This window comes from Ahaetulla prasina, chromosome 2 (assembly GCF_028640845.1).
Source record: "Ahaetulla prasina isolate Xishuangbanna chromosome 2, ASM2864084v1, whole genome shotgun sequence".
In the NCBI taxonomy this organism is placed as follows: domain Eukaryota; kingdom Metazoa; phylum Chordata; class Lepidosauria; order Squamata; family Colubridae; genus Ahaetulla; species Ahaetulla prasina.
Genome location: NC_080540.1, coordinates 79393646 through 79410567, shown reverse-complemented (window position 1 = coordinate 79410567; position 16922 = coordinate 79393646). Strand labels below are relative to the sequence as shown.

At 39.7% G+C, this 16922-nt stretch overlaps 1 protein-coding gene across 1 annotated transcript in view; it reads right to left on the bottom strand.

The window, feature by feature from the left end:
• Positions 1-1130: 1130 nt before the first annotated feature.
• CAMKV (CaM kinase like vesicle associated) overlaps positions 1131-16922 on the bottom strand; it is a 66143-nt gene continuing 50351 nt past the window's right edge. Inside the window, exons 2-11 of the mRNA XM_058169288.1 lie at positions 13959-14067; positions 11635-11766; positions 10149-10223; positions 9459-9597; positions 8520-8640; positions 7606-7681; positions 7190-7326; positions 6709-6787; positions 6220-6307; positions 1131-1731 (exon numbers count right to left, since the gene is read on the bottom strand). Coding sequence (XP_058025271.1) covers positions 1375-1731; positions 6220-6307; positions 6709-6787; positions 7190-7326; positions 7606-7681; positions 8520-8640; positions 9459-9597; positions 10149-10223; positions 11635-11766; positions 13959-14053 — 1299 coding nt within the window. The 5' untranslated portion in view covers positions 14054-14067 and the 3' untranslated portion in view covers positions 1131-1374. The remainder of the gene's footprint in view (positions 1732-6219; positions 6308-6708; positions 6788-7189; positions 7327-7605; positions 7682-8519; positions 8641-9458; positions 9598-10148; positions 10224-11634; positions 11767-13958; positions 14068-16922) is intronic.

The following is a 16922-nucleotide window of genomic DNA, read 5'->3' as shown; positions in this document are numbered from 1 at the left end:
GTTTTTGAAACTCAGTTCCACAGAAAGCTGTATTTCCACCAAATAAAATATTTAAGTTGTGTCACTGAAGGTATTCAGGTCCATCTAGTGGCCCCTACCCTACCCCGAATTAAGGGATTACAGTGTCATAAAAAGGGAGTTTACTGAAGGAATTTAGGTAGGTGCAAAAAAACCCAACTGTGATTACAGAAATTATTCATTCATACAATAAATGTAGAGAGCAATATTAGCAATGCATTCTCACTTGCATTTGGTCTCCCTACCTAACACTGACCAGCCGGTATGCAAGTGATTATGATTCTTTCATAAAAAAAGCTTACATAAATTTTCATTCAGATGGAACCCCTATGAAAATTATTAGTAAAATTTGGTCGAGTTGTGACCCATCTGTCTTTGTTGCGATGCTAATTGGCGTTAATTCATGTTACATGTATCCTAAAGTTGCTGTTATTCCAACAACTATTGCTAATAATCTGGATTTCTGTATTCCAGATTTACATAATCTATACCCATGCAATTTAATTGCTTATCCTCTTTCCTTAGGTAGTAAATCTAAAGTCATATCATAACTGCCTTCCATCAGCCTACTCATAAGTGATAATTAAAAATTTCATCTGTCCAAAGGAAAGACTAACATAATCGATCTATGAAATAACTCTCTCTCTCTCTCTCTCTCTCTCTCTCTCTCTCACACACACACACACACACACACACACACAGAGTAGAAGTTCTAAATAGCAGCTGAACATACAAATTCTACATATATTTTCTACTGAGTAACTATGGTATTGTATGGACTTATGTAATACCCAATTAAAGTTAGCAGTTTTGCAAGGACTTTTGATTTACTATGTCCCTATGGTACAACAGATGGGTCAGCTGAAAAATGTGCTTTCTATGTTTCATCTGCTTGCCTCAGCTTCTTCTGGTGATGCTCAAAGAGCCAAGAAATTGGATACTGAGTGAGTGACTGAATGTCTGGGAATATGGCAGTCTTGAAAGTGGTCTCAGGAATGCATAAAATAAATAAAAGTACCTTTAGGACAGTTGTACTTACAAAACAAAGAAAATCCACAAAGAAAAAGAAAGCAAGAGAAGAAAAGGACAAAGGGGGGAGAGAAACGAGAGAATTTCATGCAGTGGTTTGGGCCTCCACAGCATCTGTTTATTGGAGCCCATCAGGATCACTTTGGATTGTGTCACATAAAAAATAGAAAATCTGCTCGAGAAACACAGAGTGAGACAAACTGACAGCCACACACAGAGGGAATGATTGGGAAGCCAGGACATTGGCGGGACCATGCCGGTGATTATTTACAAGAGAGATACAACACAGAGAGGTACAATCCTGCCCCTGCTTGGCTCCTCTCTGACTCAGCCAGTCTCCTCATTCCAGGACTCGGGGGTGGCACTGGGGGCAGTGGTTCCTTCCCCGTTGCATGTCGCTGGACCTGGTGATGTCATTGTTGAGGTTTCTGCTTTAGTTGCTGGAGCTGTGGATGGTTTTCCCTCTGGGTTTTCTTCTGCAGGGACTGATACCATTGTGGCCACCCGGGCAGCTTCAGTTGTTGGAGCTGTGTTATCTGCTTCAGGTTTAGCCTGTGGGGTGTTGTTGGGCTGTGTCGTAGCAGCACCATCTGTTGTGGCAGCAGTGGGAGGGGCTGGCTTGGCTGCATCTGTGTGTTCTGGAGCTCGGAGTCTCTTCATCATTGTGGTCACTCGGACAGCTTTCTGTGGGTTGCCAGGAGAAACATGGTTTTGAGATCTAATGTCTCCTTAATGTTTCATAAACCCAGTTCAGAATACACAATCCCACAGACCTCTTGGCTTTTTAAAAAAAGTAACCTTGATGTATTCACATTGGAAGTTCCACATTTTATTTTTAAATGTACTGTCAGGGTCCGTGACTGCAGATAAACACTTGAGAAAAGAATGCGTTTATAATAGATCCTCAAGGGTAAAAGCATCAGAAAGCAAATAAAAGGTACGACTAATGAATCGTGATTTGTACTTTAACTGATGGTGATTAATCCAAGTAGCAGTCTTTAGAAATGGCAATTTATGGCTGTCATTCAATTTAAGTTTTTTAGATACTGTTTTTTAATCGTGCCATTTTTAAACCCATAAACGAAAGAGACAGGAAAATTAATATTAATAGAGAGATTAAAGACATTGATTTATTGAGGTTAATAAAAATCAGACGAGGCATAGTGAGAAATCAGTGTATATGGAACATGCAATTACTATAAAATACTTAAATGCATATTTGTAATATAAGAAGTATTAGTATTTTATCAGTAGTAGGCTAATAAAAATGCTTGATCTACCAATATATTCTTCATACCATTCAGGTGAGAAACAATTTATTTTAGAAAGTTTTGTACAATGTCTATGACATCAGTAATTTCCAAGGAATATTCTCTTCAGAAATTATCCCAGTGGTTAATGAATTGATGTAAAATATGAATGCCTTGTTTAAAAAAGTAAAAGAGAGTAGACTCCAGAATTACATATGATTCCTGAAAATCTTGGATGTATCCCCCAGCAGGTTGCAATTTTTATTTTTATTTTTAATGTGATAACAGAGGAAAACAATTAAAATGTGGATAATAATCATGGGAGAAGGCAAAACTAAATGATTTCTGTATTTTGCCAAGGAAACCACATGGGTAGACATCGGGGTGAAATGCTCCCGGTTTGGACTGGATCACACAATTCGGTAGCAATGGTGGCAGGTGGTTCAGAGAACCGGTAGCAAAAATCCTTGCCCACCCCCAATGCCCAGCTGAGCTGCACGATCATTAGAGGTTGTTTTTTTTAACTTTTAAAAGCATCTTTTCTTTGGCCCAAAAAATGCTTTTAAAACAAAAAAAAAAGCCTCTGATGTCGCACGGCTCAGCTGGGATTATCAGAACCCTTAAAATGCTTTTAAAGGGTCCTGGTAATCAGGCAACTCAGCTGGGATTGCCAGAACCCTTTAAAAACATTTTTTCTACAACCTTTTTGGCCGAGGAGACTGTAAAAAAAATGCTTTTAAAGGGTTCTGGTGATCAGGCAACTCAGCTGGGATCGTCAGAACCCTTTAGAAGCTTTTAAAAGGCTCCTCTGGCGATCCCAGCTGAGTTGCCTGATCATCAGAGGCTTTTAAAAGCATTTTTTAAACAACCTCTTTGGCAAAGAGGTTGTAGAAAAAATACTTTTAAAAGTAAAAAAAAAAAAAGTTGGCCACACCCACCCACCAAGCCACGCCCACAGAATCAGTAGTAACAAATTTTACATTTCATCCCTGATAGACACGATAAAGGGACAGTTTATGTAATGCAGATTGATGGGCCCCTCAAATGGGATGGTACTCAACATACTATTGAGGAAGAGCTGAGGATCTTCCAGAATACAACTGGTATTTTATGACTCTTTTAGATCAAAATTTTCAGATTGTATGAATGGCTGAGGTTGCCATTCAAAAAAAGGAAAAGAAGAAGAAGGAAAAAAAAGAAAATCAGAAGCTGGAAAGAATTACATATGAAAACATGGAACATAAACAGTGGTAAGATTCAAGTAATTTAACAACCGGTTCTCTGCCCTAATGATTCCTTCCAACCATCAGTTTACCAAACTGCTCAGAAAGTTAACAACCGATTCTCCCGAAGTGGTGCGAACTGGCTGAATCCCACCACTGAACATAAGCACAAACATGGGAAACCTCAATACAATGAAAGATGAAATGGATCAGCTATAATTGACATCTTTGGCACCAACAAATTGAAAGGAGTGAGATTTACATTTTTACTCAGAAAATCATACCGTTTGCTATTCAGAACATAAAAACAAAGAAGGAGCAACGTTGCTTTCATGATTAGGAAAAAAAATCAGTCTACAACAGCGGTCACCAACTGGTGGTCCGTGGACCACTGGTGGTCTGCGAGAATGTTTTGGTGGTCTGCAGAAAAATTATTTGCATTTAAATCAGGGGTCCTCAAACTATGGCCCTTGGGCCATGCAATGAATGGTTTTGAGAGAGTCTCCCCCTTTGGGGTCTTTTTGTGTGGGTTGCAGGGGGGCAGAAATTTCAATTGGAGGAGGGCTAGAAGGAAGTGCCACTGGTGGCGAAGAGCCAGAGGGCCTTGTTTCAGTGGGACTGCCTCATGGCCTGGAACTGGCTGACCATCTCAGCTCGCTGAGCCTCCAGGTGCCAGTATCTGGCCTTGCACTCCCGCAGGTCTTCCCTCTGCTTGGAAAGCCTATGCTCCTAGTCCTCAGTGAGGTGCTTCTGCTGAGTCTCCTTCTTGGTCAGATCCAATTTGAACTGAGCTGTTTTGCCAACTCTTTCTCATAGTGGCTGCTTAGCTCCAACAACTGCTTCCTGTTGTGGCCCTAAGGAGCCTGGGGAGGCTCACCCAATCACCCAACAACTTAGCCACCCCTACCCAGCCAGTCATTAGGCAGATCATATTCAGATGCCATGGCTTGCCTATATGGAACAATGTGGGCAATGCTTTTTCCTGTAATATTGTAATCGTGTGAAAGTTGCACTTTAAAGAACTTTGAGTGTTAGAAAGAATATTGATGCTTTTGAATTTTGATATTGGACGAGACTCCTAAGAATGCCATAGGTGGCCAAGAAAACAAGCAAATGAATCATGGGGGAAAAATCAATTCAGTGTTCTTATTTTAGGCATAAATGATCTGGCTCAAATAATAATATTTTGGGTATATTATGAAAAATATAGCTATAATGACTTAGGAGCTGCAGTGGTACAGTGGTTAGAATGCAGTAATGCAGGCTACTTCTGCTGACTGCCGGCTGCCTGCAATTTGGCAGATTGAATCTCACCAGGCTCAAGGTTGTCTCAGCCTTCCATCCTTCTGAGGTCGGTAAAATGAGGACCCAGATTGTTGGGGGCAATAGACTGACTCTTTAAACCACTTAGAGAGGGCAGTAAAGTCTAAGTGTTATTGCTATAATGACTATATCTGTAGTTGCTAAGAATTGACATCAACTTGATAATCTATATTCTATTAAAAATGTTTAGCATTTCCTGTCATAACTTCAAGGCTGCATGTTTGTACTGCACTTTGTGATATAGAAGTTAAGCTGTGAAATGCAATATATTTTATTTTATTTATCTAATTTATTTAGCTGTCCATCTCACAAATAAGTGATTCTGGGTACAACTGCAAGTGTACAACAAAACTAAAACAATAAATATTATTATTGAAAATGTTAAAAGCTATAAAAACAGGTAAAATATATATTTATCTAAATTATCAATTAGTTCATTAATAAATAAATAAATAATTAACTAATAATTATTGGGTAAAGTTCCCAAAATTCCAGCATTCTTGAACCTAATAGTCTTTAGAACATTGGTACCATAACACAAGGATTTTCTAGACACTATTCTCTAACCTCTTTTTGCAGAAAGCTGTGGAAAATATTGTAGAGCTGCACTTGCAGAATATTCTAGATGGGCAGAATATGTAGATCCTTTTCAGCAGGGTTCAAACCTGGTATTTCTTAATAATCTCTGATCAGATCCTAAGGACGTTTGAACCTGCTTAGCTTTTCCAGATCAGCCAAAGTCAACTAGGCGGTTCCAGCTAATCAAACTATAGCTTTCCATTATACATTATCACACTACAGCTGGTCCTCAACTTACAATCACAATTGAGCCCAAAATTTATGTTGCTAAGTGAAAGACTTGTTAAATGAGCTTTGCTTCATTTTATGACCTTTCTTGCCACAATTGTGCAGTTCTTAATTCAGTAACTTGGTTGTTAAGTGAATCTGGATTCCCCATTGACTTGTCAGAAGATTGCGAAAGGGTTGTCATAAATATGAACCAGTTGCCAAGTATCTGAATTTTGATCAGGTCACTACAGGTATGCTGCAATGGTTGTAAGTATGAAAAACGGTCATAAGTCTCTTTTTTTCAGCAATGCTGTAAGTTTGAACGGTCACTAAATGAACTGTTGTAAGTCAAAGACGACCTGTATTGTCCAGCTATTATAATTATTGTGAGAAATAGACAGTTATTTTGATTTTTTATTTATCTGTGGTGAAGTCTAATTCTTTTATCTAGATTTAGCCCTCTGAAAGAAAACCAACACAGATTTTCATAGAGACTGAAAGAAAAAGTTCTGGATGCATTTCCTCACATTCAGAATAAAGCTGACATAAGCTTTGCAATAGAGGGGCCTTTGCTAGAAATATATTACCTTCCATTTTGCCCTGGCAAAGTTCTTTTCAATCTGAGCACATACGCCATCTTTTATATTCTTGTCTGAAGCTGCATTGCCAGAAATCCTAGGGACAAAAGAAAAAAACAACAACAGTTAGTTATGTCACTTCATCACTGTACTTCCTTAGTCTAAATGTCTTGCTTTGCTTTGCTTACTGGCCTAGATCAGGGGTCTCCAACCTTGGCAACTTTAAGACTTCTGAAGTTGAAGTTCACAAGTCTTAAAGTTGCCAAGGTTGGAGACCCCTGGCCTAGATTGTAGGTCCTGAATAGGAAGGCTAGAGGCAGCAATTAGCTCTTAGTACAAAACAATTTAAATTGTAAACGTTATGAAATCTGAACATCTTGAGCTGTTTCTTTTGAACATGGAGAAGTGACTTTATATTGTCCCTGTCCATGTTTCTTGGCATTGTGTACTTGTCTTTAGAACTCTTTTTTCCTTATGGAGCAACTATACGGCTCTCACCATTCATGAGAGATAGCTTCTTCTGCTGTAATTCTCTGGTCTTGATCCACCTCCATCAAACGGGCTACTAGGTCCTTAGCTAAAGGGGAAAAAAAGAAGGAAGATTACTTTTAAATGCCATTAGTGGGAGTGAAGGTCACAGCAATGCTGCAATGGTTTTGCAACACAGAAATTTTGAAAGGACTACCAGTTCATAAAAAAAATTATGTGTGTCTTTCAGCCCAAAACAGATACTACACAGAAGTAATTTAGTATGACTGACTTCTTTTAGTATATAAAAAACAGCCTTGGGAAGTCACAATCTTTCTGTTAAAAATTGCCAGAAAGGTAGTGATTTGGGAGTAATGGAAATTATATTCAAGAGGACGCAATGATTGGGAAGGCTGAGTTAAGAAGCTCAGTGAACTTGTATTTGCCTGTAACATTTCGGGTTACAGTGTGCAACTTCTTTTTCTTGCCTCCATCACTCTCACAGCCTTACCTGCCTGTGAGATATCATCCCAATAAGGAGGATCAAATTCATAGTCTCCAGCCAAGATCTTGCGAAATAGGTTCTTGTCATGATTCTCATAATCATCCTCATCCATTTCCTCATAGAAGGGTGGGTTTCCCGACAAGCTACAGTGTAAAAACAGGAGTTCAGATTATGAATATTCCTCTTCAAATTCCCAGCCAGCATGGTCAATGTAGAATTGTAGCTACTCATTGGTAATTCTAAAAACTGCAATCCCAGTACATTTGGGAAAGGCTCAGCTGCTGTAGCATACACGTGCAGACTTATTACATAAGAACTTTCTACTGCTTTTTCTGCAGCCATATTTTTCTCCTGATGTCCATTCTATGTTTGGACCTTCCTCCTTTCCCTCCCCATCAACAGTATGATCCCCCTTTACTTACAGAATATACATGATCACACCAATAGCCCAGCAGTCCACAGGCCGCCCATATCGTTGGCGCCCCACCACTTCAGGTGCTGAAAGGACAATTGTAGAAGATGAGGACTATCCAGAGGACAGGCACATGTTTCTCTGAACACATTACAGTCACAATTTCAGTAGATAACATTTCAGGAAATGTATCTTGGCAGAGTTAAATACAGAATGCTTTGGCATTGTGCTCTTAATTCTATTTCAAAATGTTATTGTGAGAATTTATAGAATGAGCATAATGAAGAAGGTGCTTTAAAAACTTCCTTTGTGGTATTTTAAGTTTCCATATATAAACATTTTGTGGAATTGTGATTACGTGTCCTTAAGCAGTTAATTATTTTATAAATATTTAAAATCCATGTTAGGAGTCATTTGCACTTAAATCTTCTCTCCCTTTATTACAGCTTACAAGTTGCTCCTTTGAGTGTATATAATTGAACCATAGTATATGCGTAAATTTCTGTGCATAATGGTTTGGAATATATGGAAGTTGCTCCCTATGTTGAAAAATATCATTTGCACTGAGAATCAACCATATTTAGGAAAATATTTTTGTGTCACAGGCTGCATTCCCACTGAAAGAATCTGTAGGGACCACAGTGCTTGTCACTGGCATGCGACACTATCAAAGATTACAGTTTTTCCTCTCTGCACAAAATATCTATGTTAAAAATGGGGAACTCGTGGTCAAACAGCACGGCAGAAAGTAATACATATATGTAAATTGCTATAGACCAATAAACAGGGAAGGAGTTTTATGCTTATGAGTTTTTTATAGGCATCTGGTTGGAAATAGGTCTATGACTAGATACAGGAAGGTTATTTTCTTTTCCTATAGTTTATTCATTGTAATATTGCCCTGATTCCTATGCTGTTTCTTACCTAGATATTCAGGAGTTCCACAAGGTTCTTTGATGAGCCCATTCTCCAACTTGGCTAGGTGAAAGTCACTGATCACAATCTTAGAATTCTTCAGGCGGTTGTAATATACTAAATTTTCTAGCTGCAGAAACAGTTGAAAAGAGAATGCATATATGGATGACGGAATTAAGGCAAGAGGATAAAACTGCTGAATGGGAGCATTATTTCCTTCTAGATATATGTGTTAGTGCATGCTTATACATCCACACAATCACACAATGCATGCTTATACATCCACACAATCACACAATGCATGCTTATACATCCACACAATCACTTCAAGCTTCTGGGAAGAGTAAAAGGCATGATATTTGAAATGGATGTTTCTATCCATTCCTTCAACTACCGTAGGCATATATAGCATCATACATAGGGTGTCTTTCTGAAATTTGGGGGGGGGGGGTGGGAGAGAAGAAAATGAAGACATTGTTGAAAATTGCCAATTTGGCTGAGATGGCAAAAATCTCAGCCTTTTTGAAAGACAATATGCAAGAAAGATATTTAAGTGAATGGAAAAAATGGATTGACTATATTCAAAACAGATATCAGACTAAGAGTTATCAGACTGCCTTTGAATGATTAGGATGTATTATTTTTGATTGTTTAGAGGGAAGTTAGGAATTGATGAGAATTGTAGGATTATAATTTAGTTAGGAAGGAAAAATTCTTAGTATATGTTTGCTTTATTTTTACTATACCTTGTGTTTGTTCCAGGAAGTGGGGGAGGGGTTTGTGAAGGGAGGGGAGGGGGAAAGGGGGAAATTTTGTAAAACTTTTTCAATAAAAAAAAAAAAGACATTGCGATTGCTTAAATCAATTTATAAATAGAAGGAAGTGTACATGGGCCAAGAATGTAGCACCAACAAGAGATACAGGCTAGACGGAGATGATCCGACTTGCCTTGAGATTCCTGTGTACGATCTTCAGTGAATGCAGGTATGCCACAGCCTCCAAGACCTGCCTGATGACATTACTAGTGTCACGCTCGGAGTAGTACCCTTGGTCCAAGATCCAATCAAATACCTCTCGACCAGTGGCCCTATAAATACGGAAACAGACAAAAGCAAGAGGGAAATTGGATAACCAAAATACTAGTGAATGCCAACTAGTATTATAAGCAACAATGGATCTAGCTGAAAAAAACGGCTTTCTCATTCCACATCCCTACAAATTAGCTTTACAATAGAGAATAGAACCAAATAGCCTCCTTTGTCTAAATCCATCTGATTTGGTATATGTTAATTGTCATCACAATAGAATCTTTCCCAGCATTATTTAAAGATGCCAGGGATTGAATCAGAAAGGGGTGCCCCCCCCCAGAAAAACCAAAAACAGTACGACTGAGTGATGGCCTTTTCCTGCAGAAAAAAGAAATTATAGTATAATGAGAAGGAAGGTTCCCTCTCCCCTTTTAGATGGTGTCATGAACATTTAAAGAATTTCTGATAAGCGCCTGAGAAACCATGCTGTATTTTGGGATGGGGAGAGGGAAGGGCAAGGCTTAGCATCATAATGCTATGGCTCTGGCAGCATGAAAAGAGAACCCAATGGGTCATTTTAGGTGTGTAGATTCACGCAACACCTACTTACAGCTCCAGGAAGAGGAAATACTCTTTCCGGGTAACATATACATCCACCAGTTGTAGAATGTTGGGGTGCTTTACCCTGTAGGAAAAGAGAAAAGCTATTTTGAGGTTCTGCTATCAGGCAGAAACATAAGGACCAAAGTTAGATATTTGTTCAGTCTTGTCAAGAAATTGGTCAAGTCACCTTGCATTCATTTACTGCGTTTTAGTTAGAATGTTATATCTCGCCCAAATCTGTTTTTTCATAGCTGAAGCCATACAACTTGTTCCATTATTAATGGATACAATGAATACTGTAGAATTCTGTTGTTTTCTTCATATGCAAAATGAAAGGGAATTGCATTGTAATATTGCAATGTTGCTTTCATCAAGCTGACATTCCCCCCTCCCTCTGATCCTTGCAGAAACTACTTCCCCTTTCTGAAAAGTATATTTTATATTTAATCGTTTCTGGAGCATGTCGGTTCCTTTAATTCTGCTTTATAGTATTAGCTTTCAAGTATTTTTTCTTATCTTTGCATTTGTTTTTGGAATCTTCAGCTCATCAACATCTATTCTGAAATATTACAGATTGTGAACTAGCATTTCTCTTATACCGCTAAAATTAATGTGTTTCTTCATGGGGATGAATAGCAATGCCAAGGGTTCTGACCAATGGTGAACATCAGGGGTGGGTTCTATTCACCTTTATTACCGGTTCACAATGGGAGCACGTGTACTTCTGCGCATGCGCAGAAGCCTCTCTACATGTGCAGATCACCAATAATAATGTTGTGGCGGGTGGGCTGAGCCTCCCACCGGTTTTACTACTGGTTCTATAGAACCGGACCGAACCAGGAGCAACCCACCACTGGTGAACATGTTTTATGCACCCAAAATCAGGGTGCCACCATCTGGGGGGTGGGAAAGCAGGAGAAAGGCTATAGAAGCAGAATAGGAATTGACAGTATAGGACCAGAGGTGGGTTTCAGCAGCTTCTGACCAGTTCTGGAGAACCGGTAGCGGAAATTTTGAGTAGTTCCGAGAACTGGTAGTAAAAATTCTGACTGTCCCTGCCCCCATCTATTCTCTTCCTCCCAAGTCCCAGCTGATTGGGAGGAAATGGGGATTTTGCAGTAACCTTCCCCTGGACTGGGGAGGGAATGGAGATTTTACAGTACCCTTCCCCTGCGACGCCCACCAAGCCATGCCACACCCACCAAGCCACACCCACAGAACCGGTAGTAAAAATGTTTAAACCCACCACTGTATAGGACAGTATATATATCCTACTGATACAGTTTTGGCTGGCACTTTAACTGAAGTCTGAAGAAAGATGTAAGTTAGTCAGATGTTCCTGAATAACTATTAGAGTTAACTGTAGCTGCATTCCATTTAGGAAAATAATTAAATTGAACATTTGTAGCTTCAAGGGCTAAGCATGCATAGCAATAAAGCAGCTGAGGAAGCACAGATTCTGGGATCTATTGGAATCAACCTTCTCCACTCACATCTTCAGGATGATGATCTCATTCTTGGCCGCCTTTCGCACTTTGCGCCCATCTCTTTTCAGAAACTTCTTGCAAGTATAAAGCTTGCCTGTCGATTTCTCTTTGGCACGGAATATCTCACAAAACTCCTCTCTAGGAAAAGAACACACATCTTTAAGTGTAAAGAGACTATATCCATTCGCTGAAGCAACACAATTGTGCAGCAGAGACGGTAAACAGCTTAACTGTATGAATCATCCACTTCCCAAAAGAGACAGAAGATACATCGTGTGTTCCCTCAGCAAAATGTTATTAAGTGCATATTGACTGAGGATTGACCACAAAGTATAGTATAGCCTTTATTGTCATTGTAAAAAATTGAAAGGGGAAAGGATATGAAAAGCAGAGGAAAAAACATTTGTCCATTGAATGTATTATACTTGTCCAACATTCTAAATGTGTTTTGTTAAAGTACCTATTATTTACAAACTTTGGGTGACCTTTAAAATTAGCTCTGTATTTGCAATTACATGTGCTTTCATGTTGTCAATTGTGTCACTTGTTGACAACAAGATATAAAACAAAAGCGGGCGGGGGGGGGAAATGAAATTCAGGGGAAGGGGATGAGTGTCACTCATACGTTCTAATCTAAATAGATTTACTAACTTAAGAAAGGGTTAGATTTAGTCCTCAGAAGACCCTGTCTTGTTTCAGGCTAAACTAAATCCCCTCACTCAGCTAACACTCTGTTAAGTAAGCTAGTGATCAGGGAGTTAGTAAACTCTCTTCACCCCTGAGATGAGACTCATCAGAGATCCCTCTCCCCCCAAAGCACCTCTACCTCCTGTGTAGCTTTCATACTGCTCTCCAGCCACATAGAACATATGTGACAAATTGGAGAAAGGAGTAGGTCAGAGGTCTTCAAACTTGGCAGCTTTAAGACTTCTGGACTTCAGCTCCCAGAATTCTCCAGCCAGTGATGCTATGTCCCAGAATTGTTACCAGCAGTGGCTATAGGAAATATTTGCATTCTCTTCTGTGTAATCAAGTAACCCATAACACACTTTCTCTCTCCCTGTCTGTCTGTCTGTCTGTCTCTGTGTGTACCTGCCTGTCTTTTCCTTAGAAACTATGTACTATATATAGCTTGTGTGAATGGGGCTAGCAGCATAATCTCTGCTGTAGGTCACATGACAGGAAGAGGAGGGAGAAGGGCTTAGAACAGAATAGCCAGAAACATTATGAGCTCCTACCCAACTATCTTGTCCATAAGAATGCATTGGATGGATTAAAAAAACAAAACTTTTTCCACAGCTGCCAATTGTAGTACATTTTTAAAACTATTTTTGGCTAGTTTTTCCTAATACATCTGCTCCTGTTCTCCTTGGGTTTTGGAGAGGTATCCCACTGACTGACAGATGAATAAGCAAAAGTGCTGAACCTCTTACCAACATTATATTGGGTTGGGAAAAAAAGAAAAAGACTGTGAATGGGGAAAAAAAACCACCAGGTCCTTTTTGCATGGTTGGGAAGATTAAAGCATACCAGTATATGACAGACTCAGCCAAACACATCTGCACGTGCTTGTCGTATCTTCTGAGATAGCCTGAGGAAAGCTTAATGTGCTACAATCAAGAAATGGTATTTTCCCTACTATCCTCCTTTAAAGTGCTGCATGTTGTTCATAAAGGGCATTTTGATGCGCATGGGAGAGGCAACCCAAAAGGCATTCCGATTTCAGCAATTCTGGAACTCAAGTTGGTTCTGCCATTTTTCTGTGGGAATGTCCCCATCAATCTAGTGCCTGACTTCTTTGCTGCCCTTTATTCCTCTTTTGGCTGTGATGAGGACTGGATCTCTGGTTTTTAACCCAATAAAATTTAGGATGACATGATTTCCTGCTGGCTTTCAGCTGGGAGAGGAGTACAGCAGGGCAATTATATGGCAAAGGTCCTGGCATTCTCTGTGGTTCGTTGCTTGTGCATAGGTGAGTCTATAGACAAAGGAAGGGATGTTTGAGTTATCTGCAATGTGTGACTACAGCTCTTTTTGGCACAGAAGAGAGATTATGACTCTGGGAGGTCATTCTGTCAGTCTTTCCATCTGTTCTAAATTGTCATGTGGATCCCTGGTGATTAAATATAAGCATAAAACCTGATAATCATTATATTATTTTCCTCATCCCTGAAATATAATAGTAGTTCTTGCTAGTCTAAACTTTATCCAAAGTCACCAATACTGAATTATCAGTCAACTCTCCATCATTCCTTAAGAACATTGCAAAGAGTAGTAGAACACCATTCTGGGAAATTTATGAAAACTGCATAGAATAGTAGAACACTTACGTTTTGATTACCTGTCCCAGGTCATATCTGTCAGTCACCTCAGATGGCTGGTTATAATCCTTCTTATCTCCCAAGGTAACACATCCAAACGGCATTGCCAAGCCTGATACTGAAAAATAAGTGCATGGAAGGCTCTGAGTCATCATTCATGAGTACAGATAATTTGAAGCACCCCAGGATCTTGATTGGGCATCTAGGGAGATCCACTCACCACTGCATCACTGAGCAAGCGGAATGTGAGCAGGTGCAGTTAGACAGTCACATATGCTCAGATGTAGCTTGCAGTGACAGGCTGGGTAGCATTTGTGGTGCATTGCTCCGTGAAATGATTAACCCACTGTCCAAGCTCCAGTGAAAGAGATTCCATGTTGATGATGATTCAAAACAGAATGGAAAATAAAACTTCCATATTGTAATAAAAGTTAGGGAGGCAGTCCCGTTTGGAATGATAATTATAAAACCTCAGATCATAAATGGTGTTGCTGGGAAACGTGCATGCTTTCAAAATGATCAAAAAGGAGATCCTCAATAAAACAATATTACAGGGATTTTTTTTTTAGTTTAGCTGGCATGCATAGCCAGCTAAACTAAAATTTGAGACTATGTTGTGGTGGCTTTTTTCAGCATTTGCCAGATAGCTATCCCAGAGAGTATAACCCGTCACAAAAAAGTGGTTGTTGAACTACAACTCCTTGCAGTGCATCTGTCAGGGTTCCAAGTAACACACTCAACAGACTCAATACTCCAAGGCAGGCATGTTCCTCAAAGTATGGATTTATTAGGCATGTCATATCGGCAGATCTGGGGAAACCCAACTCTCACCCCCGCTCGGGTTTCCCCCTAGTTAAAAGTAGAATGTTCTTTCCCCTGCTCATGGTCCAATCAGGCCACAGCCAAAGGGTCACTTGGTCTCAGATCCCACCTCCTTGCACCTGGTGGGAAAATCCTTAGTTCTCAGAAGAAATAATTTTATTATGGCTACAATCCCCTAGCTATCTCTTCCTCCCCCCTCCTGTTGCCACAGCTTGATTTGCTTCACTGTGGCAGCCCTGAAAGTGCCAAGTGGGAGGGGGGGATAGCTCCAGGGATCCATCTTCAATATTGTCCATCATGGCTGAGATTGTTGGGGAACTGAAGTTTAGTAACATGAGGTGGAGTGTAGTTTAATTTAGTTTAATAATTAAATAATACTGTGAACATCTTATCTACTTATAGGCTATGGGGGTCTGATAGGGAACAACAGGCTTCGGCTGTCTGAGAAGTCTGAGTGATTCTGGGTTTTGGAGCCAAATGTTTCTAGGATGTTACCCTCTTTATGGAGCTGTGCTGTCACAGCAGACCTGATGCACAATCTGGAGGTCCTCCTAGACTCTCGACTCCTGCTCAAAGAGCAGGTGGCAGCCATGGCTTAGGAGGGTCTTTGCCCAGCTTTGTTTGGTGTGCCAGTTGTGCCCATTTTTTGATCAGCAGGCTCTAGTCACCATCACTCATGCCCTAGTCACCTCCAGATTGGACTACTGTAATGCGCTCAACATGGGGTTGCACTTGAAGAGTATCTGGAAGCTTCAGCTGGTGCAAAATGCAACAGTATGGACAATTATGTGCATTTCTAGAACAGTTATACTTCTGGTCCCCGAGCTGCACTGGTTGCCAGTTCACATCTGGATACAATTCAAGCAGAGGTGGGTTTCAGCAGGTTCTGACCAGTTCTAGAGAACTGGTAGTGAAAATTTTGAGTAGTTTGGAGAACCAGTAAATCCCACCTCTGATTGGCCCCACCCCCATCTATTCTCTTCTTCCCAAGTCCCAGCTGATCAGGAGGAAATGGGGATTTTGCAGAAACCTTCCCCTGCCACGCCCACCAAACCACACCCACAGAACCCTTAGTAAAAAAAATTGAAACCCACCACTGAATTCAAGATGCTAGTTTTAATCTTTAAAGTCTGAGCCCAGATTATCTGAGGGACAGTCTCTCCCTGATTACATTAGCCTGCTCTGTCAGATCAGGTAGAGAGGGAATGCTGTGGATACCCTCTGCCAGGAACTTATATTTAGTGGGTCCCAGGAAGTGAGCCTTCTCTGCCATGGCAACAGCCTTATGAAACATCCTCTGCCCTGCATCTCCCCAACATTAGGTTACTTCCATCCCTCCTGATATTCTGGAAGTCTTTCAAGTCCTGGCTATGTCACCAGGCCTGAGAGTCCCAAGGAAGTGGAATATACTCATTCTCTTTCTGTTGGGTTTCTATATTTTATTTTTTATAATATTTAACTTTTTATATTTATATTCCATTTTTTAAAGATTGTTGATATATATATTGTTGATATATACATTGTTTTATATCTGATTATTGTAAGCTGCCCAAAGGCACTGGGAAGCCATAAAAATTAGACAGACAGACAAGCAGGCAGATGATAGATAGACAGATAGATAAAATAGATTGATTCTTCCAGTGATTTAACTAGTCTTTCTGTACTTGGGAGAACTGATGAGATGAATTAAACTCAAAATATCTGGCATGAATGTTATTTATTTTTAAAAATATATTAATATATTTTAAATCTGATTTCTATTAAAAAAAATTCAGAACAGCATCTTTGATCAATACCCTCTTTTATAGGTAACAATTGTTTCACTTTTTTTTTGCATGTATAATTTTTGTTAAAATTTTTAAACAAGAAGGTAAAAACTGACACCAACTAATAGAAAGTAAGGAAGAAAAAAGAAATAAAAGAAATAATAGAGAAGGAAGTACAAAGAAGTGGCTTCTGATATTTTTACAGCAGTTCTAAGTATAAATATATTTTAACCCCTTTCTCTATAGTTACATCATATTCTTCTTCTTTCTGTAATCTATCCCCGTGATGGCGAACTTATGGCATGCGTGCCAGAGGTGGCACAAAGAGCCCTCTGTGGGCACATGCACCATCGCCAGCTGCTCTTGTGGTTTATGGCGCACGCAT